Consider the following 26,152-nt stretch of genomic DNA (forward strand, 5'->3'; position numbering starts at 1 on the left):
TGAGCTGTGGGGTGAGGCTGCAGTGCTAGGAAGCCCCTTTCAGAGCCCTCCTTTTCCTACCTGTGCAGATATTAGACATCTCCTAAGCCTTCAGGAAAACAGTACTGTTGAAATGAAAAATACCACTTCAAAATATTGTCCTAGAAAAGTGTTATCAGGACATTTGAATGGCTTCCTGGAAGAAATGAAAGTTAATGTGATTAATATACATTTTCTGGTGAATAAGAACCCGAAAGATTGAAGAAATATGTTTGGAGCAGTTAAATTTTCATAAAATTAAGAGAACAAACAAGATGATTTTCCTCCTGCTGGTAGAATGATACATAATCTTAAAATCCTGGAGGAAGCACAGGTGCTTTTCCCAATTTTATTTATAGATTTTTAACAGCCTGTGCTTTACACCCTGTCACTTTTTTTTCTTTCTTTAAAAATAACAGTTAAGGGGCTTCCCTGGTGGCGCAGTGGTTAAGAGTCCGCCTGCCGATGCAGGGGACATGCGTTCGTGCCCCAGTCCGGGAAGATCCCACATGCTGCGGAGCGGCTGGGCCCGTGAGCCATGGCCGCGGAGCCTGCGCAGCCGGAGCCTGTGCTCCGCAACGGGAGAGGCCACAACAGTGAGAGGCCCGCGTACTGAAAAAAAAAAAAAAAAAAAAAAAACAGTTAACAATTTTCACCTAGAACTGATTCACAGACATTTGAAAAGGTGGTATCTTTGGAGAAAGCTTGCAGGTGATCGCAAGATTGTCCCCCGGACATAATTGTATCTGGAAGGCTGACATTTGATGCTTATAACAATCATCAAGCAAAGCTTTGAGAAACGAGTGGTACCTATGAAGAAGATTGATGGGTTCACGGCGAAAGAAGTAATAGGGAGCTGGGAATTTCTGAATTAGCCCATCTATCAAATGAGCAAGAGAACGTCAGACTGTCCCCATTTGCCCACCCATGTTCACCAGTTGGCATGCCCAGTCCCAGCTGGGTTGATCTGGGGACTAACTGTTGTTTTATCAGTATTCTTTTGTCTTTCTCTAAAACGATACTGAAGTATATTCTCTCCACCTGCTGTGTAAGGAGCAGTATCTACCTCTTCACACCCAAATCATAGAACTTTAATGTCTTTGCAGGATTGATAAGAGCTGTTTAAGGCCACCATTTCAGACTTGGCATTTTTGTTCTTGTTTTCCAGACTGTATATTCTATGGCTCCATTCCCTTTTCCACAGTTGGCAGAGCTGAGGGAAAAATACACCTACAACATTACACCATTCCCAGCCACAATTAAGCCCACCTCAGTTTCTGGGTAAGGTCCTTTTTTTTTTTTCTTCTTGTTTTCATGATGGAAGACTTAATACCTTAATTTGTTATTAATATTTGTTAAACCCCAGAAATACATTTGAAGTAGTTTGGTGCTTAAAATCTGAATACCTCTTTCCCAAAGGTTTTGATTTAAATTCCAGAGGGAGATTTTTGAAAGTGTACTTTCCAAAGAAGGTTGGAACATAAACTGAAGGGATATTTAGCAACCCCACAACTTATTTAAAAATATCAAATATTAAAAATCTCAGTAATTAAAAAAGGGTAGAATCAAAGAAGTGTAGACAGATGAGCTAGTTTAAAATACTGTGGAGACCAGAAATTAACAAATATGTATACACACACACACACACACACACACACACACACACACACACAGGAATTTAATATATGAAAATGTAAATCAACACTGAAAAGATATACTATTTAGTAAATGGTGCTGGGCCAATGAGACTCAGTCTGGAAAGGAATAAAGTTAGAGTCATACTTTACACCATACATCAGGATAAACTCCATAGAGATGAGACAGTTAAATAGAAAAAACTGAAATAATAAGCAGAAGAAAATGTGGAAGGATGTCTTTAGTTCTTTGGAATTGGGAAGGCCTTAATAACTGACTCAAAAAAACCAATAAGGGATAAAAAATTAAGTACTTTAAAAATAATTTTCTGCATGACTAAAACCAAAACAGAGCAAAAGAAAACCTCCGTAAGCAGACACAAAAATATTTGTGAAAAAATATTTGTAACTGATTCCTCTCATATATAAAGTTCTTAGAAGTCAATAAGAAAATGACCACCATCTGAAAAATGATGAAAGTATGGGAATAGGCAGTTTACATAAAAGGCAGCTTCACTTGGACTAAGAGAAATGCAGCTTAAAGCAAGATTGAGATTCTGTTTTTTTCACCTATCAGGTTGACAAAAATTCAAAAGGTTGATGTGCTCTCTGTTGATAAGGCTATAGGGAAACGGGCACTCTTACACTTTGCTCACGAGAGGTTAATTACCATGGGATTTGGGGCAGGCAATTTGACCGTATTTTCCCACATTACTATTGCATATATCCTTTGACCCAGCAATTCTACCTTTCTGAATTATCCAACAAATATATTTGTACACATGCAAAACACAGTAGGTATAAGGTTATTTATTGCAGTGTTGTTTATAATAGTTTAATATTGGAAACCACTTGAGTGTGCATCATTTAGCAGCCTGGTTCCATAACATGGGCTACATACATACAATACAGTGCACACATACGAACAATAATGTATACATACGGTACAGTGCAGACATTAAGAAAAGGATGAGGAGGAAGCTCTCTGTGAATATGGAGAGATTTTTTTTTTAGGTGAATAAAAGCAAGGTGCAGAAGAGTGTACTTATATATAGCATGCTAATACTTATGAAAAAGAGGTGAAAAATGAGACTGTATAGTCATATTTGCTTATTTAACTGATAAGGAAGCTGAAGAGCACATCAGAAACTAGTAACAGTGGTCACCTGTGGGGATTAAGTGGGGCAAGAACAGGGTAGAAGTTGGACAGGGATGGGAGATGGACTTTATATATATATGTATAAATTATAAAAATATAATATATAATTATATAAATATATAAATATATAAATATGTTATAGAAATTATAATCATGTATATACCTTATATATATGTCATTTAAGTCATGTGGCTATATTACTTATTTAAAAATAATACCACTTTTTGGAAAAATATTCCTTTTTCTTTTATGTTTTCCAAGACGACGTGGTAAGGTCAGAGACAGCGATGAAGAGAATGACCCAGATGATGAAGATGCTATTGCTAATGCAGTGGGGTGTCTCGGACCTTTTAGTGGGCTCCTGGCACCTGAACTGCAGAAGTACCAAAAGCAAGTTAAAGGTAAAGAGGTGGCATCTATTAGATACTCACAATGTGTTGGTTCACTATAGCAAGGGTAGTATTATTGTGTCCTATAAATGCCTGTTGTTTCCCGAACTGATTACCACTATTAAAGGTCTTTATTAAAAGTAACTTCTCTGTTACTTTATCATTTAGGAGGATCTCTCTGTTATGTGTTTCATGCATAATACATATTTCTTTTTCTTTATGATTCGTTTTGCCTCCCACTCGTCTGATTTAAGTTTGTGTGCTCAGTTCCTTAGCACCGAGCCTGGCATATAATAGATGCTTACTACATTCTGTTTGAGTTAAATTGAATCCATTATAGACTGGCTTCTTTTCCACTATAGAAGTACTCCCTAAAGCCAAAATATTATGGTACCTCTACTTGAATTTCAGTGACCAGAAACTCATTATCTCATAAGACATTCTGCTAATTCCTCTGCTTAGCCCAGCGTTTCTAGTTTTGAAGAGAGAAACTCCACTTACTAGTTCTATTAATAGTTCTTCTCTTCAGAACAAAATAGAACAAGTCTGCTCCCTCTTCTGCTGGATGTCTCCTTTGAATCTTGAGGACAGTCATCACGTCCCCCAAAAGTTTCTTCATGGTCCAAATTCAGAATTTCTCAAAGATATGTCTTCCAGAACTTTTAAAGTTCTATAAATTCACCTCTAAATGTCCTGCAGTTTGATAGTATCCCCCTTAAAAAGTGGTGCTCTGAATTGAATGTCATGCTATGTTTGTTTTTTTCTTGCAGAAAATAGATTGGACATTATTCGTGTAATGAACTCTTTTGAAGCAGTTCGCGGTTCCCCCACTGTGATCTTTCCTATCTTTGGTGGCAGCTCTTCCTTTATGACATTTATTCTAGTTTGAAGACCATTCTCCGTGCTGAAAGAGGACAGAAACAAAAGATGTCAGGCACCTCTGCATTCTCTTTGCCATCTGCTAGCTTTATACTGCCTTCTCAAAGTCATGGGGCTATCTTCTTGTTTTTGTTCCTCTTGCTTAGAAGGCTTCCTTTTTGTTTGTCTGTTTGTTTTGTTGTTGTTTTGGTCGTGGTAGTTTTGAGTATGTTCTGCAAGCCTCAGCTTGTTTTGAGTTTTAACCTGCTTAATGTTCGGTTCATGTCATTTTGTGTGTGTGTTCTTGGTATGCACTCCCCTGTCATCTTTTTAAATGACTTAAAAAAATCTGAACTCAACAAGAGTTCTGTTGGTTTTGTAATGGTTTCTATCTCCTCTTTAGTTGCCCGAATTTTAGCTTTTGGTTTCTAGCTACGGGATCAATTAGTATTTTAACTCTAATGTTTTTGAATCTGCTTTCTGTCATCTGGGTCTACGTTCCATTTTTTTCCCCCCTGTTATTCTTTCTGTGCAATTATAGGCTCTGGGATGACATGGTTATTTTCTCCTAAATTTCATCCTTAGTCTTTCTTGTTGGTTTTACTTTAGTTAGATTAGAGGTCCTCTTTTAATTTTCTTCTCCTTAGAGAAGTATTTTCAATAAAAAAGAAAGTTTACCAGATGTTCGGTCTTTATCTGAATAACACTTTCAGCAGATGTTAGGATACTTGAAATCCCCTACTAATCTTTTTTCTTAAGCTTGTCCCCAGGCAAGTTTTACATATCGTGTTAGAAAAGCCTAATTTTATCCCCTGTTTACCTGTGTGGCATGTGAGTGTATTTTCACACAGTACTTATTTCTGTTTCTTGGAGGTAATCTCAAATTTATTTGAGGGATAAATCTACGAGTTGTTGGTGTTAACAGGAGCAGAAACCACGTCAGACATAACACACATAGTAGACAGTCAGGAAGTGCTTGTTAAATGAATAAAAACATTTCGTTTCTAGTGATACCATGATCTAAATTCTTGATAATCTTATAGAATGTCTTGCTGTTTTTAACTTAAGAAAAACTCACTTTTAATGACTGACTAAACCCTACAGTGTAAAATTTACAAATTTATAGTTGTGAGTCCTCGTGCAGTTAGTTATGTGGAACCTTGTAAATCCTCATGTGGTTATATGGAAATCTGTACCCTGACTTTAGAAAACTAGAGTGATATTTTTCTAAGGGAATTTTAGAAAATGACAGTGATTTTTTATCTGGAAACAGCGGATCTTATGTCCATATAATGAACAAAGGGGTCATAAAATCAAACAATGAACCCACACAGCTCGTTTCAGACTCACAGTTAGCCTAATAAGAAAATGCAGAAATGTTTTCAGGACCAAATAAAAACAAGTACTAGACAAATTCTAGTGTACATGTTTTTTATGGTTCAGAATTTCCTGGAGGTTAAGATACTACCCCAGGTTATATAGTGTAAGCAATTCCCAGTTAGTCCCGTTCTCCTCCTGTGATAGTGTCTCCTTGTCTCTATTCCTTGGAATATAGAGCCAAATGGGGACCAGAATCTGAGATCCAATAACATTGCGGAGCTGAGTCCAGGAGCGATCAACTCCTGCCGAAGTGAATACCATGCAGCTTTTAACAGTATGATGATGGAACGCATGACCACAGATATCAACGCGCTGAAGCAGCAATATTCTCGGATTAAAAAGAAGCAGCAGCAGCAGGTTCATCAGGTGTATATCAGGGCAGGTAATGTACTTCTTTGTTTGAGTCAATTTCAGCTCCATGTCAACTTGTGAAAGGAAGACCAAGTATTCCCAGGATGTCCTGGGAATTACTGCTCACTCTGGCTCGGCATCCACCAACACAGCTGGCAGGAGACAATAACATCTTTATCTTCTCACTTTTTATTTTATCTTATCAGGCTCTAAATAAGAGAAAGGTCCCAAGGACCAGGCAATTGATGGTATTCAATACTTCTTTACTCTGTATGCTTGTGGAGAAGGCTTTACAAATGATTAGAATGTTGCAAAGCCATGCAGTCCTTGGATTTGAGACATTTGGGAGCTATTGCCTCTTAAATTTCAGACATTTGGAAGTAGAATTTAATCATCTGTATACTGGTAAATAATATTGCTACCAGTCATTTAGGTAGTAATACAACAGATGTTGTGATCAGAGGAAACGGAAAAAGCCATTACTGTGCCTGCTGACTGTGGGTTAGCAGTGTCTTGGGAGTCTGCTGAGAAGAACACAATTGTACTGCAGTTGGAAATGCTCTTTTCCAAGGATTGTCAAGCTTCTTTTTTCCTTTAAATTCCCCAAATCCCAATGAACAGTCTGATTTATTGTTTAATATATGCTGATTTGGGAATTGGTTTGTCTTCTTTTAAGCGAAATCCTAATGAAAATGATGCCGATCCAGGATTAACCAAGATACAAATTTGACGTGTTTTTAAGAGGCTTGTGAGCATGTGACTGATCTTGCAAAAAAACTGAATTTACCTTTCACTTGTTGGGGAGGAGTAGGCAACTTCTTAAAGATTCTTACTTTATCCTGAATCATTAAAAAAGCAATCACAAAAGGAACTAACAACTCTAACACTTTAATTTTCAAAACATTGGCACATACATATCCTCATTTGTCCTTAAATCTATGAGAAAGGCAAGGACAGATATTCTTCTATCCTTTTAAAAAATGAGGAAATGGTAATTCAGGAAGGCTGAGCAACTGTCTAGGATTATATAACTATAGTGAGTGGTCAGGCTAGGGCTAGAACCCCCATGTTCTGATTCTTTATGTAGTTATTTTCCAACCACTTTCAGAAGCTTTAGGTGGAATGGTGAACAATTGCCATTGGGTACTAAATCTGCCCAGTGTCTGTACTCTAGTCAGGGGTCAGCAAACTATGGTCTGTAGGTCAAATTCTGCGCACTGCCTGTTTTTATAAATAAAGTTTTGTTGAAACACAGGCATGCCCATTTGTCTACATATTGTCTATTGGCTGCTTTTGCACTACAGTGGTTAAAATATTTATAGTCTGGTCCTTTACAGGAAAAGTTCGCTGACCCCTACTCTAGATCAGGGTTTATGTGGTTATTTTTAGGGAGAGATTGCTGCTCAAGGGCAAAGTTTGAGAGCATTGTTTCTCAAACTTTAGTGTGAATACGCATCACTTGGGGATGTGTCAAGATGAGGAATCTGCTTCAGTAGCTGTGGGTGGGACTGAGATGATGCATTTCCAATAAGCCTCCAGGCGATGCCACTGCTGCTGGGTGGGGATTGCACTTTGAGTAGCGGGGGTTTTAGAGGAGATGGTGTAGGATAGGATCAGCAGCACAGGCGGAGAGATTGAACTTGTGCTAGAGGCAAAAGTCCTCAGCTTCTGAGATTTAAAGGAAGGTGGTAAGGATGGTGGTTGAGGTACCAGCTTCCTAGGTTAGGGAGGACAGGAAGTTAAGGCTTTTCAGTCCTGATAGCTTCTGTTTGTATGAAGAAATTGGAGGAAAAGTTGTTTGCTTGGGAGTAAGTTGAAGGTTGGGTGGGAGCTTAAAGAAAGTAATGAAGATTTGGATCGGCCATCGGAAGCAATGGGAGAGGGAAAGAAAGTTTGTTCAGCGGCATTGCGGACCTAACAAAAATAGGAAGTTATGAATTTAAGGGAAATCAATCCACATGGCTGTGTGATTTCCCCCCACCCGCATCCCCACCCCCAGCAGCTATTAGCAGCTCCTGTTTTGGAAAGGAGAATGTGAATTGTGGATCTAGAGTGGAGTTTTGCCAGGCCTGTGTGATGAAGCCATAGGGATGCCTGGATGTGTGGTTATTGGTGAGGTGTGGTCCAAGGGATCCACCGTGCATCTAGCAGGGTAGGGGTGTAATTGAGCCGAGGAGACGGTGAGAGGTTATGAGAAGATTGAGGGATCAAGGAACGGAAATCTTTATGGTTTAGTACCAAGTATAGTTACGTCGAGAGTCTGAGAGCTGGAAGAGTCAAAGAGAGGAATATGAGAGTTAAATATTTTTCACATGAGGCAGAGCCGAGTGATGAGGTTTAGGATGGAACTGGGCAGGTGGAGGATGGGTCAGTCACCGAGGCAGTAAAGTAACCGAGGTAGGTAAGAGGACATAGAGCGAAGAGGAAACAGGTGTCAAAATTTCAGTGAAGATTGGACTGTGACCAGAGGTAGGTAGATAGGAGCAGTCGAGAAGCACAGACGGGAGTTCAGCCACGTGACCTGGATATCAGGAGGAAGGCTGTTCACACAAAGGCCAAAGGCGGCGAGGTCTGCTCTTGATACTTCTGCCTGCAGCTGTCGTCCCTGGGGCCATGAATGTTGAAGCTTCATTGGAAATAGGGGCTCGGTCAGCCGCAGGATGAGGACGGTAATACTGTTAACAGTGCCTTGCAGGAGAACACAGCTTTTGGTGCTTTCCTGTTTTCAATTTGCTTTCAAAGTCAATTGAGGACACAGGAGTGGAACTAGAGCCAGGCACTGGATAGCTGTGATGTCACTGCATTTTTACCACCTTCTTATCACTTCTCTCATTCTGCTGTCTCTCAATAATATGCAGTGTGTTGTTTTTCTACCTCTCAGAAGCTGACAGCTGGTAATCTATATGGTCATAGTGTTTGACCTATTATTTAAAAAAAAAATCCTCAAAGATTTCCTAGATACAAGACCTCCGAGGTTGCTTCTCAGACACAAGGCTCTCTGTAAAAAACATTAGGGAGGCTGGGCTCTAATTAGTAACAACGGGTCAGAGTCTGTTCCTTTTTGTATCCTCAGCCGCTTGTCTCCTCCTCTTTGAAGAGGAGGGGATCCGTACCCCAGGCTCTAGGATCGAATTCAGTTTCTGCTGCCTTCAGTTACATGACTCTGCCAAGACCTGGGAAATATGTGGGCAGGGTCCGGGCACAACCTGTGTGTGACTCCTGTTCTGTGCTGGATGTCTTTCTCTGTGGTACCTTTCACACGACCTTTCAACATTTCTTTCAGACAAAGGGCCAGTGACCAGCATTCTCCCATCTCAGGTAAACAACTCTCCAGTTATAAACCACCTTCTTTTAGGAAAGAAGATGAAAATGTCAAACAGAGCTGCCAAGAATGCCGTCATCCACATCCCTGGTCACACAGGAGGCAAAGTATCTCCCATCCCCTATGAAGACCTCAGGACCAAGCTCAATTCTCCATGGCGAACTCACATCCGGGTCCACAAAAAGAACACGGCGAGGACCAAGAGTCAGCTGGGCTGTGGGGACACCGTCGGGCTGATAGACGAGCAGAACGAGGGCTGCAAGACTCACAGTCTGGGGGCAGTGCAGGCATTTTCCTCCGATTGTGCGGGGGCAGCTCAAAGGGAAGGTGGCAGCTCTGATGGCGGCACTGGGAGGACCATCGAAGGGCAGTCTCCAGAGCCACTGTTTGGGGATGCTGATGCCGACGTGTCTGTGGTCCAGGTGAAGTTAGAAGCCTTGGAACTGAACGCAAGGGATGCTGCTGCTGAAACTGATCCCAAGGTGCACCTGCCCTGCCAGCAGCACCTCCCGGAGCCGCCAGACACACCTGGAGGAAACAAGGCCCCTGGCAAGTCTCCCCAAGGCAGCCACCCGAAAACTCCCATCTTTAGCCCCTTTCCCAGCGTCAAGCCACTGCGGAAGTCAGCCACTGCCAGGAATTTGGGATTATATGGTCCTACAGAAAGAACCCCAACCGTGCACTTTCCTTACATGAGCAGGAGCTTCAGCAAGTCCAGCGGTGGAAACAGTAGTACTAAGAAACGGTGACATCTTTCAGCAACTGTGTATCCACATTCACCTCTTCACGGTGGCAGAAGGGTTCCAGCTGGATGGCTCCAAGAGAGCTTCAGTTGTCCATTGAAAACGAAGAGATAGGTTCAGAGATGAGCAACGGTTCATAAAAATGGGAACTGGAAATTTTATAATGGGTGCTAGAATAGGGATGTCTTCCGATCATCGATACAGTGGGTTCTTGTGGCAAAATAAATATTGTGGTTTTAAAGTGTGAAGTTTTCCTAACTTTTCATTGTGAGCTGTTTCGAAAAGACTTTGTATCTAGGCTGTTAACCCCTCTTCCTTCCTCCTGTTCTGAGGGCCTTCAGGGTGCCTTTGACAACCCCCCCACCCAACCTTCCAGTTCTCTGGGTGTTATTAATACTCAAGCATGCACACACTAGCTTGCTAGAACAGAAACTGTAAAAAGAAAGTAAGTTCCTTAGTTGCAAAGAACTTCCCAATTTCCCTCTTCGTGCCCCCCTGGGGAGAATGTTTGTACGTGTGAGTTTTCCTTCAGTAGTTTCTTTCAGCCAGTCTCAAAACTGGGTTTTATTCTTGTGCTAAAATGCAGGAGAAAAATCTAGATAGCCTTTCTTTCACTTTCTATTTCTACCCGCAAAAGGAAGAAAACCTTTATCTGTTGAAATGTAGCTTGATCATCAGCTGGAAGATCTTATGAAGAGGACACAAATGGGTTATGCCTTAAGCAATTGCTCTCAACAGCTTGCTGACTCCACTGAGCTTTCCTCGAGCTTCGTGTTCGCTTCTTAAGCAGAGTTTTGGTCCTCGTTGGTGGGATGATCCATGGGCTCTATACAGAGCTTGTCTGGCCTCCACCATGCAGCTCATTTACCTATCAGTTCTCCACTGCAGATGCGAGGAGCCTCTGCTCAAAAGCCGGAACATGGCACCTGCAACTCTGTTACTTGAATTTTGTGCTTTTTTTAATGGATGGGAGTACTTTGTTGAGTACTTTCTTACTTGAACACTGCCTTTCCCCGGAGAAGGCCCCAGTGCTTTCTAGCTCTGTCTCGCCCATTCCTCCCCAGAGACAGCACCTGTTATCTCCACCATGCAGATGGGAACTCTGAGCCACACAGAGGTGAAGTAGTACTTCAGATACGCAAGGTAAATACTCCCAATACTCAGTGTGACTCAGCCACATTGCCTCCAGTGCAGTAGGTGGGTTTTATGCTCCGTGTACCCAGGTGCATTGGCTACATAGGTTCTAGAAACCAAGACTGGGAAGCTATTCACTGCACTCCCTCCTGACTCAAAGGACCTTTCTCCAGATGGTACAGAGTCCTGAGATGGCATTTCATAAAACCAGCTTTGACCTTCTTATCCGAAAACGTAGTTCATTTAAAAAATGCTTCATGCAGCTGTCATTTTGGCTGGACAAAAGGCTCACTCCTCAATCCCCTTCTCCCACCAACGTTAGAAGATAGACTTGGCATTTTTATCCTCGTTCCCTGGAAGACCTCGGCTAGGCTTGCCGGCATTTTGATGAGGCAGTCAGTATTCATTGGAGCTAATTGGATTGTTAATTCTGAAACCAAAGCTATAGTTTTAGAAAGAGTTTTTACTATGAGAGGCACTAATTTTTATAATAAAACAGAGAATGTGGTTGTGTGGGCTTTTTTGCACAGAAAACACAAGAATGATATATACAATGAGAAAAGTTATCCCTTTTGTGGTATTTTTACCCTCCAAAGAACTGAAGGTGGAAAATATGACTAATAAGTTATTGCAGTTTTGGTCTTGCAGGAGAATTCTGTGCCATCTGAAGTTAGCATGCAGCTTCTTAAAAAGCAGCCGCTCCCACAGCCTGTGTCTTGGGAAGGGTGTAGGTGGAGAGTCGGGATTACTTCGCATACCACCCCCAGGACGAGACCCACTGCATTTTCCAAAGTTAGGGCAGTGAAACGATTTTCTTCCATCTGCTGAACTTTACATTCCACCTTGTATTCTTTCCTCCTCCCCCTTCCCAAGTGAGTCAGAACAGTCATTTCCCCTTGAGGGATGTCTGACTTGAATAGAGAATTTTTCTTTTCTCTCTTGAGTCAGCTCCCAGCTCCCGGAGGGTCTGGGTCTGGGGAGGTGGGTGAGGCGGTGGAGGGCACTTACTGCAGTTCTTAGGCGTGTACCATCGCTGTCTGCCACCTGTCTTAGGGTTAGCAGCACATGCTGTATCTGTTTCCTGGGGTTGGTCTTCCTGAGAAAAGAATGGATGTGACGGCACACGGCTTGGGATAAGTATCTGTTGAATGAATGAATAAACTACTGAAAGGAAAATAGTCCTTTGAGGTCAAAATGACCTCATCAGGATTTCCAAACCTGACAGATTCCTGTGAAAGCACTCTGTCCTGTTAAAGTGCATGCGTTGTACCATGTAATCACCATGTGTATCGGTCAACTTGTGAGCTTTGCCTACTTTAGAAAATAAAGGATCTGCAGTAGCCTGTAGCACACAGCATGTACGAAGAGACCAGTATGGACTTTTATCTTCTTTGTATTGGACACTGTATGCCAGCACCAGTACTTACCAAGTAGCGGTTTCTTCATTTTTAGATATGTCTGTACCCCGTCAGCACTTAGGCCGGAGCCGACTCCTCATGTCTCTGCACCTCGGTTCTCTTACAAAAGCCTCCAGATACTTTAAACCTAGTTTGTAATGTCAACCTATGGGGCTGTAACTGTTTGGAATATTGTATTCCCTTTTTCAGTCTCTCTTGTTCTGAAGAACTGTACTGATTACAAAGATATATGCATAAAGATTCTCATTATTGTAGCTATTGTGACGTTGTTTATCTGAGCGCCTGCATAGAACGCTGTTGTGACTTTCCCCACCCCCTTCTCTTACCCTGTCAACTTTACCCCACCTTGGTCACGTGAACCAAGAGAACAGCCCAATAAACTCCATCTCCGCCAGTCTAATCACTGGGTTGCTGGGTGGCCTATGACCTGCCAAGAACTTGGCAAAATGGCGAGTTCCCGAATATGAGTAAAAGAGTTTATTCAGGAATGCGTGTGTGTGTATGTGTGTGTGGAAGTATGTGTGTGTATAAAAATAACCTGTGGATCTGTCATTTTTCTTTGTTTTAATAAAATAGAACAATAAGAATGCCATTTAGCTTCCTGGTCTTATGGATTCTAGATAACGGAGAGCCGTGGTCAAGTGTACAGCCTGCCATCTCCCCTCATAAAATCTCCCTTTACTCTTTCTGAGCCACTTTTTTTTTTTTTTCACATCTTTATTGGAGTATAATTGCTTTACAATGGTGTGTTAGTTTCTGCCGTATAACAAAGTGAATCAGCTATACATATACATATATCCCCATCTCTCTTCCCTCTTGCGTCTCCCTGCCTCCCACCCTCCCTATCCCACCCCTCTAGGTGGTCACAGAGCACCGAGCTGATCTCCCTGTGCTATGCGGCTGCTTCCCACTAGCTATCTGTTTTACGTTTGGTAGTGTATATATGTCCATGCCACTCTCTCACTTCGTCCCAGCATACCCTTCCCTCTCCCCGTGTCCTCAGGTCCATTCTCTACATCTGCGTCTTTATTCCTGTCCTGCCCCTAGGTTCTTCAGACCATTTTTTTTTTTTTTAGATTCCATATATATGCGTCAGCATACGGTATTTGTTTTTCTCTTTCTGACTTGCTTCTCTCTGTATGACAGTCTCTACGTCCATCCACCGCATTACAAATAGCTGAATTTCGTTTCTTTTTATGGCCGAGTAATATTCCATTGTATCTATGTGCCACATCTTCTTTATCCATTCATCTGTCGATGGATACTTAGGTTGCTTCCATGTCCTGCCTATTGTAAATAGAGCTGCTGAGCCACTTCTTTTTGCTACCTACAGCTGTCATTTGAGGCAGCATTTTAAATATATTAGTTTCCTAATTAGAAAAATGACATGTGTTAAGAAAATCTGGAAAACAGAAAGAGCATGAGGAATCATTGGTATTCTGGTATGGGTCTCTCTACTATGTTTTTTTATGTGTGTTCGTGTATATACACACCACTATCTACAAAAAGGTATATTGAGAAAACTAAGCTTTCTTTCCATTAAATGCTCTTTTACAGTATCATTTTCAGTAACTGTTATTTCATCATGTGTTTTTGCCAGAATTCACATAACCAGTGTCTCGTCCACGAGGTGTTTGTTTTTTTTTAAATTGAAGTGTAGTTGATTTTCAATATTGTGTTAGTTTCAGGTATATAGTAAAGTAATTTGGTTATACATATATGTATGTATAATTTTTTGGCTTCTTTTCCATTATAGATTATTAAGAGATATTGAATATAGTTCCCTGTGCTGTACAGTAAATCCTTGTTGTTTATTTTGTTTTATATATTGTAGTGTGTATCTCAAACAGGTATTTTTTCATTGTAGATAGTACTGGAGAGAACATCCTAATACTTATAAGTTTGTACACAACCCTAAGAATTTTCTTAAGGTATGTTCATCCAGGTGGAGTTGCAGGGTCAGAAAGTATGTGCATTTTTAAAACTTATATATATGTATTGCCAAGTTGCCATCCTTGAAGACTGAACTTACTATATATACAAGCAGAATGCCTGTTTCTCTACACCTCCGGATGAGGCAGTAGTTTCTTTCTTTTTTTTCCCTAGGACCTCCATCATTGATAGAAGCAGTGATAATGGGCATTCATATCTCATTCCTGACTTTTAAGAAAACAATTAAGTCAGATGTTTCCTGAGATTCCTGGTAGGTATCTTTTATCAGGTTAAGGAAAGTACCTTTTATTCTTTGCTCACTAAGAGATTTTTTAAAAATCAACAAATATTTAACTTTATCAAATGATCCCTAATTGCATCCTTTGAGAGGGAAGTGGTGCTTGAGATTTGGTATCTTTGAACTTGAGAAAATAGCCATTACCGGGTTTCATCGAAGCATATTAAGATATTTTAGAGTTGCAAGTGATAGCAGTGAAAGTTTTATGTGCAAATTTTCATTGCACTGTTAAATTTACTAGAGGAAATTTGGAAACAGTAGAAACAATGTAAACATCTGAGAATAGGGGTAATGGTTACATTAATTATGGAAGTGCAATGGCCCATGAGTGTTGGGGCCATTGAAATGGCAGTTATCTCTTATCCACATGAGGCAGTTCAGATGAAAGTTTCAGTGAAGTCTGGAGTCATAGAATCACTAGGATACAGCTACGGATGGGAAGCCCTTACTGGATGATGGCTAAAGCAGAACTGTGCAGTGTAGCTCTTCCACAAAGGCAGCCTGGGCTCAATTAAATAGGGACCAAATGGGGACCCACAGACTCTGGGGGTTGGATCAGCTCCCATGAATTTCCTTGCTGCCTGTGTCCTGAATCTGAGTCTACTTCTTTCCTGGTGCTCAGCTCTGATCAAACCCACTGACCTTTTTCAAAGTCACTCTCTATCCCATTCTCTTCATTCCTTCCAGCACAGGCAAGCCTTATCTGACTGCTATACCCTGCATCCCAGGGGCCTCGAGAGTCTTCTGTTTAAGGTTAAAAAACCAGAAAGTTGACTGTTTCTTAATATTTGCATTCCTTCTATATATTCCTGTAGCACTTCTAGTTTTTCTTTAGGTGATGTTGATCCTTGGGGAGGAGGTGGATCAATTTCCCTAAGGGGCCAACAGCTTTCTGGGTGGGACTTAGCTGATATTTCAACCCAGGTGTCTCCCAACCCCTGGAGAGTTTAGAAATCTGTATTAAAACAAAATAAAGCAACAACAAAACAAAAAAACCTCCCCTAGAAATTTTGATACTGAACTAGATTTGACACCCACTGGTCAACCTATTTTAAATGTCCTTCAACTAGTCTCTCCCATCCTACCCCACCTCTCTCTGTTGCCGTGGCTACACATTGCTGCCAGAGTGATTCTTCTAAAATGAAAAACTGATCAGACCATTCCTCTGGACAAAATCCTTCAATCGGTTCCCATCTTCTGAAGTATAAAGGCTAAAACTCTTGTCTTAGTTTGATCTGGCCCGTAGTTTGATCTATCATCATCAGCAGAATAACATCAACCATTTGTTGAGATCCTATCTGCTAGGCACTATGCTAGCTCCTTTATATATGTTATCTAGCTGGCATATTCCTCCCAAGAACCCCACAAAGCATATTATTCCTGTATTAGAGATGATAAAAGTGGGGTGACTTGTTATGTCCTTGACCACGTTTACCTCATGGCAAATAGCAGGGTCCTTATCCCTCTGACACGAGAGCTTAAGCTCTTTGCCCTGCACTGTCTGCACTGTCTGAGAACTTTGCATACAGCAACCTGAAATTCCCTGAAAGCTCCTTGCTCTCCCAACACCCTCGTAACTGTGTATTCATTAACCTCTGCCTAGAACACCCTCCTTGCTCCAGTCTGCCTGGGAAACACCCACCCATCCTTTTAGTCATATCACACACATCAATGGGGTCAGATCCAATCCCTGCCACTTTCCAATAGTATGATGTTGTGTAAGTTTCTTAACATCTGGGACCTTCTATCTCCGCATCTGTACAAGGAGGATAATAATTTCAATCTCATAAGGTTTGTTGTGGGCTTCTGCTATTTTTGCTGCCTAGAATTAACTACCTTCCTTGGGCAACAGTGCCCTGGAGAGCTTTGTTCTCTAACTCTCTCCATGTAGTCTGGTGAAGTTGCTGCCCCAGGAGCACAGGGACCAAGCCATTCAGCACTCTCCCTCTTCCCTGCTGTGGTGTCTGACTCATGGTCAAGCACATGGGCAAAGAAACTCAATTCCTGGGCTCTTGTTTTGAACTCTTGGGGAAGCTGATTTTCTCGTTTTTTAGTGGATTTGAACCTAAAGGAAAAAGCCCAGGAGTTGCTGCTGGCAGCCATCTTGTAACATCTCCCCATGAGAGGAGAGTTTCTTGGAGAAGTGAGTCAACACTGAACAAGCAGAGCTCAGAAACAGAAACCAGGCCCTTTTCATATCAGATGACCCCTGGATCAGGCCATACCTGAAGTTAAATTAATCTCTCTACACCATTTATTACATCAGCCAACATTCCAGTTTTGGGTTTTACCCTGTTTGGTTGGGTTTTCTATCATTCATATTAAAAACCTGTCAATTGGAACAGGCATTTTATGAATATTACGGGTTAAAAGGGCAAAATAGTGGTATAGTCAGTAAAAATTAGCTAATATTTTTAGTTTAGTGAGTCAAACCTCTCTTGAGCTCTGTTATTTTTGGGGGGCTCTGTCCTCCCCATCATAACAATAGATAGTGTAAGCTGGTGATAGAGTCAGGGAGAGTGGTTCTTGTTTCACGAAGAGGGTTCTTTCCTCCAGCCTTTGGATCTTCTTTGGCCTTGTATCTCCTTGTGGCAGAAGGACAAGTGATTCTGAGTATGAAACGATTTTCCACCAATCTTACCTATTGTTCCAGCCCCATCTGCATTCACAGCTGAGTTCTGTGAAGAGCAGAGAAACTAGATGCAAAACATGGAAGGGTTGTTTTAACCGAATTCCATAAAATTTGGGGGTCCAACAGCATATTTGTGGAATTGCTCTCACCGGCTATAATGGAAACTGAGGGCATTTCCCTTCCCTCCCTCAGGTGCTCATGCAGCTCTCTGACAGAGAAGGCTCTGGAGCAGCTCGGGTGGCATCTGATGGGAAGCAGCAGGGCTGGGTTGGGGAGTGGGCCTCTTGGGGAGCTGAGGCGTCCAGCAGAGTTGTAGGAGCACCTGCTGGGGAGCACACCTGTTTGGGGAAACAAGAGAAGCACCTCTTGAGGATTTCAAGAAAACCTTGCCCTGTGTTAAGAGGATAGGAAGACTTTATAGGCCCTACCTCAAAAGATGTATGTGAGAACAGTGGTTTGAGTTGTTGCTGTTACAGGGACCCTACCTGGATGAAAAATTTGCTGAGGTCTGTGAAAAGTCAGGTTACATATAACTGTCACCTGATAAACTCCACATATGTATATGCAACCAAACTAGCAGATGGTGAAAAGCTTAAAGTTTTTTTTTTTTTTGCACGTGGAACTATGGACCAGAGTGTCTAGTGCATTTTTTATGTGGGAAACAAATCACAGAATCATAGGATTATTTGACAAAAGTGTTTGTATTGGAATAATGGAATTACTAAATGTCAGATCTAGAGATCATGGAGCTCAGTGGTTTTCAATATCTTTAAGCAACAGGACATTTACAAAATTATTTAAACTTTTACTTTGCACATATTTGCACATGGTGAAAATTCAAAATGTACAAAAAAGCACATGGTAAAAACTAGGTCTCCCTCCATGCCTTGTCTCTTAGCCAACCAATTTCTCTACCCACTGGAAACCACCGCTACTATTTTCTTGCATACCCTTCCAGGAAGATTTTATGCATGTTCAAGCACTGTCACACGCACATATTTATAAGTAGCAGCATAATAACCTTCTGAACCTTTTTTTAAAAAATAAATTTATTTATTTATGGCTGCATTGGGTCTTCCTTGCTGTGTGCAGGCTTTCTCTAGTTGCAGTGAGTAGGGGCTGCTCTTCCTTGTGGTGCACGTGCTTCTCATTGTGGTGGCTTCTCTTGTTGCGGAGCACCAGCACTAGGTGCGCGGGCTTCAGTAGTTGTGGCGTGGAGGCTCAGTATTTGTGGCTCATGGGCTCTAGAGCGCAGGCTTAGTAGTCTTGGTGCATGGGCTTAGTTGCTCCATGGCATGTGGGATCTTCCTGGACCAGGGATCGAACCCATGTCCCCTGCATTGGCAGGTGGGTTCTTAACCACTGTACCACCAGGGAAGTCTTGAACCTTTCTTTTTTTTGTTTTTTGCGGTATGCGGGCCTCTCACTATTGCGGTCTCTCCCCTTGTGGAGCACAGGCTCCGGACGCGCAGGCTCAGCGGCCATGGCTCACGGGCCCAGCTGCTCCACAGCATGTGGGATCTTCCCGGACCGGGGCACGAACCCGTGTCTCCTGCATCGGCAGGCGGACTCTCAAACACAGCGCCACCAGGGAAGCCCTATTCTTTCTTTCTTTCTTTCTTTTTTTTTGGTCCTTATTGATACCAGTTCTTTATACACTAAGAAAAATGTCCTTGTCTATAATATGAGTTGTGTTATTTTTCTCATTGCTGATTATCTTTAAATTTGTTTATGCTACTTTGTTTTATATTTTTTAACAACTTTATTGGAGTGTAATTGCTTTACAATCGTGTGTTAGTTTCTGCTGTATAACAAAGTGAATCAGCTATACATATACATATATCCCCATATCTCCTCCCTCTTGCGTCTCCCTCCCACCCTCCCTATCCCACCCCTCTAGGTGGTCACAAAGCACTGAGCTGATCTCCCAGTGCTATGCGGCTGCTTCCCACTAGCTATTTATTTTACGTTTGGTAGTGTATGTATGTCCAAGCCACTCTCTCACTTTGTTCCAGCTTACCCTTCTCCCTCCCCGCGTCCTCAAGTCCATTCTCTACGTCTACATCTTTATTTCTGTCCTGCCCCTAGGTTCTTCAGAACCATATTTTTTTGGATTCCATATGTATATGTTAGCATATGGTGTTTGTTTTTCTCTTTCTGGCTTACTTCACTCTATATGTCAGAGTCTAGGTCCATCCACCTCACTACAAATAACTCCGTTTCTTTTTATGGCTGAGTAATATTCCATTGTATATATGTGCCACATCTTCTTTATCCATTCATCTGTCGATGGACACATAGGTTGCTTCTATGTCCTGGCTGTTTTAAATAGAGCTGCAGTGAACATTGTGGTACATGACTCTTTTTGAATTATGGTTTTCTCAGGGTATATGCCCAGTAGTGGGATTGCTGGGTCGTATGGTAGCTCCATTTTTAGTTTTTTAAGGAACCTCCATTCTGTTCTCCATAGTGGCTGTGTCAATTTACATTCCCACCAACAGTGCCAGCGGGTCCCCTTCTCTCCACACCCTCTCCAGCATTTATTGTTTGTAGATTTTTTGTTGATGGCCATTCTGGCTCGTGTGCAGTGATACCTCATTGTAGTTTTGATTTGCATTTCTCTAATGATTAGTGATGTTGAGCATCATTTCATGTGTTTGTTGGCAACCTGTATATCTTCTTTGAAGAAATGTCTATTTAGGTCTTCTGCCCTTTTTTGGATTGGGTTGTTTGTTTTTTTGACATTGAGCTGCATGAGCTGCTTGTAAATTTTGGAGATTAATCCTTTGTCAGTTGCTTCATTTGCAAATGTATTCTCCCATTCTGAGGGTTGTCTTTTGATCTTGTTTATGGTTTCGTTTGCTGTGCAAAAGCTTTTAAGTTTCATTAGGTCCCATTTGTTTATTTTTGTTTTTATTTCCATTACTCTAGGAGGTGGGTCAGAAAGGATCTTGCTGTGATTTATGTCATAGAGTGTTCTGCCTATGTTTTCCTCTGAGAGTTTGATAGTGTCTGGCCTTACATTTAGGTCTTTAATCCATTTTGAGTTTATTTTTGTGTATGGTGTTAGGGAGTGTTCTAATTTCATTCTTTTACATGTAGCTGTCCAGTTTTCCCAGCACCACTTATTGAAAAGGCTGTCTTTTCTCCACTGTATATTCTTGTCTCCTTTATCAAAGATAAGGTGACCATATGTGCATGGGTTTATCTCTGGGCTTTCTATCCTGTTCCATTGATCTATATTTCTGTTTCTGTGCCAGTACCATACTGTCTTGATTACTGTAGCTTTGTAGTGTAGTCTGAAGTCCAGGAGCCTGATTCCTCCAGCTCCATTTTTCTTTCTCAAGATTGCTGTGGCTATTAAGGGTCTTTTTTGTCTCCATACAAATTGTGAAATTTTTTGTTCTAGTTCTGTGAAAAATGCCAGTGGTAGTTTGATAGGGATTGCATTGAATCTGTAGATTGCTTTGGGTAGTAGAGTCATTTTCACAATGTTGATTCTTCCAATCCAAGAACATGGTATATCTCTCCATCTGTTTGTATCATCTTTAATTTCTTTCATCAGTGTCTTATAGTTTTCTGCATACAGGTCTTTTGTGTCCTTAGGTGGGTTTATTCCTGGTATTTTATTCTTTTTGTTGCAATGGTAAATGGGAGTGTTTCCTTAATTTCACTTTCAGATTTTTCATCATTAGTGTATAGGAATGCAAGAGATTTCTGTGCATTAATTTAGTATCCTGCTACTTTACCAAATTCTTTGATTAGCTCTAGTAGTTTTCTGGTAGCGTCTTTAGGATTCTCTATGTATAGTATCATGTCATCTGCAAACAGCGACAGCTTTACTTCTTTTCTGATTTGATTCCTTTTATTTCTTTTTCTTCTCTGATTGCTGTGGCTAAAACTTCCAAAGTGATGTTGAATAATAGTGGTGAGAGTGGACAAGCTTGTCTTATTCCTGATCCTAGAAGAAATGGTTGCAGTTTTTCACCCTTGAGAACCATTTTGGCTGTGGGTTTGTCATATATGGCCTTTATTATGTTGAGGTAAGTTCCCCCATGCCTACTTTCTGGAGGGTTTTTATCATAAATTGGTGCTGAATTTTGTCAAAAGTTTTTTCTGCATGTATTGTGATGATCATACGGTTTTTCTCCTTCAATTTGTTAATATGGTTTATCACACTGATTGATTTGTGTTATTGAAGAATCCTTGCAATCCTGGGATAAACCCCACTTGATCATGGTTTATGATCCTTGTAATGTGCTCTTGGATTCTGTTTGCTAGTATTTTGTGGAGGATTTTTGCATCTATGTTCATCAGTGATATTGGTCTGTAGTTTTCTTTTTTTGTGACATCTTTGGTTTTGGTATCAGGGTGATGGTGGCCTTGTAGAATGAGTTTGGGAGTGTTTCTCCCCCTGCTACATTTTGGAAGAGTTTGTGAAGGATAGGTTTTAGCTCTTCTCTAAATGTTTGATAGAATGAGTCTGTGAAGCCATGTGGTCTTGGATTTTTGTTTGTTGGAAGATTTTTAATCACAGTTTCAATTTCAGTGCTTGTGATTGTTCTGTTTATATTTTCTATTTCTTCCTGGTTCAGTCTCAGAAGGTTGTGCTTTTCTAAGAATTTGTCCATTTCTTCCAGATTTTCCATTTTCTTGGCATATAGTTGCTTCTGGTAATCTCTCATGATCCTTTGTATTTCTGCAGTGTCAGTTGCTACTTCTTCTTTTTTGTTTCTAATTCTAATGATTATGCTAATTTGTTGACACCTATATATATTTTAAAACATTTTTTATCTTTTCAAATTCATCAGCCTTTTATTTTATAGTGTCTGGGTTTTGTGTGATATTTAGAAAGTGCTTCCTCACATCTTTGTAATTATTTGAAAATTCTCTAATGTTTTTCTTCTACTTTTATAGGTTCCATTTTCATGCTTAAATATCTTTTGAAAAATTGAAATGTAGTTTATTTACAACGTTGTGTTAGTTTCGGGTATACAGCAAAGTGATTCAGTTATACATATGTATGTATGTATATATAATATACATATCTTTTTCATATTCTTTTCCATTATGTTATATTACAGGATATTAAATATAGTTCCCTGTGCTATATAGTACAAGGCTATACAGGACCTTGTTGTTTGTTTTATATATAATAGTTTGTATCTGCTAATCCCAGACTCCTAATTTATCCCTCCCCAACCTCTTTCCCCTTTGGTAACTGTAAGTTTGTTTTCTGTGTCTGTGAGTCTATTTCTGTTTTGTATATAAGTTCATTTGTATCACTTTTTAGATTCCACATGTAAGTGATAGCATGTAATATTTGTCTTTGTCTGGCTTACTTCACTTAGTATGATAATCTCTAGGTCCATCCATGTTGCTGCAAATGGCATTATTTCATTCCTTTTTTATGGCTGAGTAATATTCCATTGTATATATGTACCACATCTCCTTTATCCATTCATCTCCTGATGGACATTTTGGTTGCTTCCATTTAGGTTGCTTGGCTATTGTAATTAGTGGTGCAGTGAACATTGGGGTGCATGTATCTTTTCCAGTTAGAGTTTTGTCTGGATATATGCCCAGGAGTAGGTTTCCTGGGTCATATGGTAGTTGTATTTTCAGTTTTTTAAGGGACCTCCATACTGTTCTCCACAGTGGCTGCACTAATTTATATTCCCACAGACAGGGTAGGAGGGTTCCCTTTTCTCCACACCCTCTCCATGCATGCTTAAATCTTTGATCCAACTGGTATTTTCTTTTGTGTAAGGTATGCATTATTTTCCCTCTTAACATATTTTTTTTGATGACAAAATTCAAGTTTATTATAAAAGTCTTCCTGTGTGGCTACATCTAGTGCATGTTGAGTGTATTACCGTATGAGGCCACCTTAACAAAGTATCACAGACTGGGTGGCTTATCTACTAGAACTTAATTTTCTCCCAGTTCTGCAGGCTGGGAGTCCAAGATCAGAGTGTGGACTGGTTTGGTTCTTTCTGAGGCACTCGCCCTAGAGGTGAGAAAGGATTAGCACCAGGTAGCTGTGTACAAACTTCTTCCCAGTGAACCAGCTGTAAGATTCTTCAGTTGTTTGACGTTAAATTCGTGTTTTAATGAATTCAACCAGGTGCTTTCTTCTTGAAGTCACATAACCATTGCTGGACAATGGACTCATTGAGGAGGAAGAAAAGCCTTCATGATCCTACACTATATGGGCAAATCTCGGACATTGTCACAATCAGATCTCCAGAAATAATCACCTTAACCATCAGGCACAGGGGTATACGAAGTGTAGAAGGCTGTCATGTTGAGGTCACAAATATAAATGCATCAGTGCTTCTTAATCCATCTGTGCTAGAAGACCAGTTTTGTTTGCCTTTATTTTCACTTCGTTTTTGATATTGGTGAACTGATTTTTCACATTTTTTTCTAAATGGTTACCCAGTGGTCCGAAAACCATTTATTAAATAATTCATCTTCCCTTTACTGATTTGAAATGCCATTTTTATCCCATACTAAGTTCCTGTATGTTTTACGGTATATTTCTGGACTTTCAGATCCACAACAGAACCTTGTATTCAAAGCAAATCTCCTGAGCAATAACAGAGCTGCTCTGGTTGGGGGTTGAGGGGTGGAGAGGCCAAAGCCTTCCTGACTCGCTTCCCCTCTTCTTGCCTGAGGTCACCCCCAAGCTGCTCTGTGGAGGCTTTGGGGTTCTGGAGAGCAGAGTTTGAAAACCACTGATCTGGCCTAGTCTTTTTCATGGACGACAACGGTACCATTGTACCATTACCAGAACACCGTTGTATGTCCCTTCCCTCCCCATGTGCATGGAGTGTACCATTGGCAGAGGAGCTGGAGGGAGTCACAGGAAGCTGGTCAGAGAGCTCATGTTGTGGACCACTCCATTGTCACAGGTGATCACGTCGGTGTTTGGGGGAGAAATGTCCCAGGTAGAAGGAACAGCAAAGGCAAAGTTACTGGGATACATGTGTGTAGATAGAGACATAGCTATAGGTATAAAAATAGGAATAGGCACAAGATAGATAATATAGGAGACAGAGATGGTGATAGATCTAGAGATTAGAATATGCTTCACCTAAGAGTAGGAAAATTTTCACTTAGTGTCCTATTTATATTAATACAAATGTGTTCCTATGTTAAAAATCTCACAGCCGACAATTGAAACATCATATTGTTTTTATTTTCATAGCACTCCTGAACTGAGTGGAAACACTGCAAGTGTTTTCAATAAATGAGCATCTCCTTCAGAAATCCCTCTCCACTTGAGCTGCTTTGCTTTGGGTTTTGCTGCCAGCAGCTCAAGGTGTTGACAGATAAGGTAACTTTTCAAGTTTCTTCAACTAGTGGGGCTGGGGTGGGGAAAGATAACCTGTGTTTTAGAGCCTTGAAGAGGGTGAAATGTAAGCTCTGCCCCCAGAGTCAGTCCCAGCCTGGTTCTGCCCTCCTTTTGAAAACTCTCTTTGAGATTATCTCTGGAAGGAAGCCTCTCAGAGAGGAACCATCCCCACTGGGTGCAGAGAATAAACCATTGCTTGAGTTTGCCTCATATGGGATTTTGGGTATCACAGAGGGACATAGTAACTATGATGTCACCTCGTAGTTACACTGAAGTAACTTGAAAGGTCAAGAAAGGAAAGAATAAATAAAACACTTTGAAAAGGTCTCACTCAGCATCAAAATTTGTGTAAAGGCTTGCCACAAACAACAATTCGACCTGTAATGATGTAAAAATAACAAATTAATGATTAGGTCACACCCAACCACTGGATTTCCAGATTTTAAAAGAGATATTTTCTAGAAAGGAATTATACCAAGTGAATATCTTACTTTCCTTGAAATCACTCTTTTCCAAAAAAAAAAAAAAAAAAAAAACTAACACAAACAAGAAACAAATAACAAAAAACAACTGCATACCTTGACCCAGAGAAATGGATGGATTCCTGTAATAATATTATTAGTCAGAGCCCAGCTTCATCTGTGCAGTAGAGAAGTGGGGATCTGGCCTTCTGCATGGCCTGGGTCTGAGCTTCTGAACCAGATGGTATGAGTTAGGCTTGGGATGAAAGGCCTTCCTGCCTCCTTTCAGCAGGGCAAGGTCATGTCTGCACCAGCAATTGTGTTTTCATGTCCAGGTCCATTGGCCTTGTAGTCTACAAAAATCCTCCCAGATTCTGACTTGTGACCAGTGATTCTGCCATACTGATCTTTTTTTTTTAAATGAATTTAATTAATTAATTTATTTTTGGCTGCATTGGGCCTTCATTGCTGTGCGCAGGCTTTCTCTAGTTGTGGCGAGCGGGGGCTACTCTTTGGTGTGGTATGTGGGCTTCTCATTGTGGTGGCTTCTCCTGTTGTGGAACACAGACTCTAGGCGCACGGGCTTCAGTAGTTGTGGCCCGCAGGCTCAGTAGTTGTGGCTCGTGGGCTCTAGAGTGCAGGCTCAGTAGTTGTGGCACATGGGCTTAGTAGCTCCATGGCATGTGGGATCTTCCCGGACCAGGGCTCGGACCCGTGTCCCCTGCATTGGCAGGTGGATTCTTAACCACTGTGCCACCAGGGAAGCCCCTGCCGTACTGATCTTGACAGCAGAAAATCTGGACTGGTGCTATGGGCTACAACTGCAAACCTCAAAGGGTGGTCTGGGGACCCTGTGGGTCCCTGAGGTCCTTTCATGGGGTCCCTGAGGTCAAAACTATGTTTATAACAACACTGAGATGTTATTTGTTTGTTTCACTCTCATTTTCTCATGGGTGTACAAGGAGTTTTTCAGAGGCTACATGATGTGTGATATTAGAACAGATTGAATGCAGAAGCAGATGTGGGAAACCAGCTATCTTAATAACCAGACGTGAAAGAAATT

At 41.0% G+C, this 26,152-nt stretch overlaps 1 protein-coding gene across 1 annotated transcript in view; it reads left to right on the top strand.

Annotated features, from left to right (window-relative positions):
* TBC1D30 (TBC1 domain family member 30) overlaps positions 1-12,660 on the top strand; it is an 85,959-nt gene extending 73,299 nt beyond the window's left edge. Inside the window, exons 10-13 of the mRNA XM_060025161.1 lie at positions 1,187-1,299; positions 3,073-3,212; positions 5,614-5,820; positions 9,073-12,660. Of these exons, the coding sequence (XP_059881144.1) occupies positions 1,187-1,299; positions 3,073-3,212; positions 5,614-5,820; positions 9,073-9,860 (1,248 nt within the window). The 3' untranslated portion in view covers positions 9,861-12,660. The remainder of the gene's footprint in view (positions 1-1,186; positions 1,300-3,072; positions 3,213-5,613; positions 5,821-9,072) is intronic.
* The last annotated feature ends 13,492 nt before the right edge of the window (positions 12,661-26,152 follow it).

Source organism: Delphinus delphis, chromosome 11, assembly GCF_949987515.2.
Source record: "Delphinus delphis chromosome 11, mDelDel1.2, whole genome shotgun sequence".
NCBI classification, from domain to species: Eukaryota; Metazoa; Chordata; class Mammalia; order Artiodactyla; family Delphinidae; genus Delphinus; species Delphinus delphis.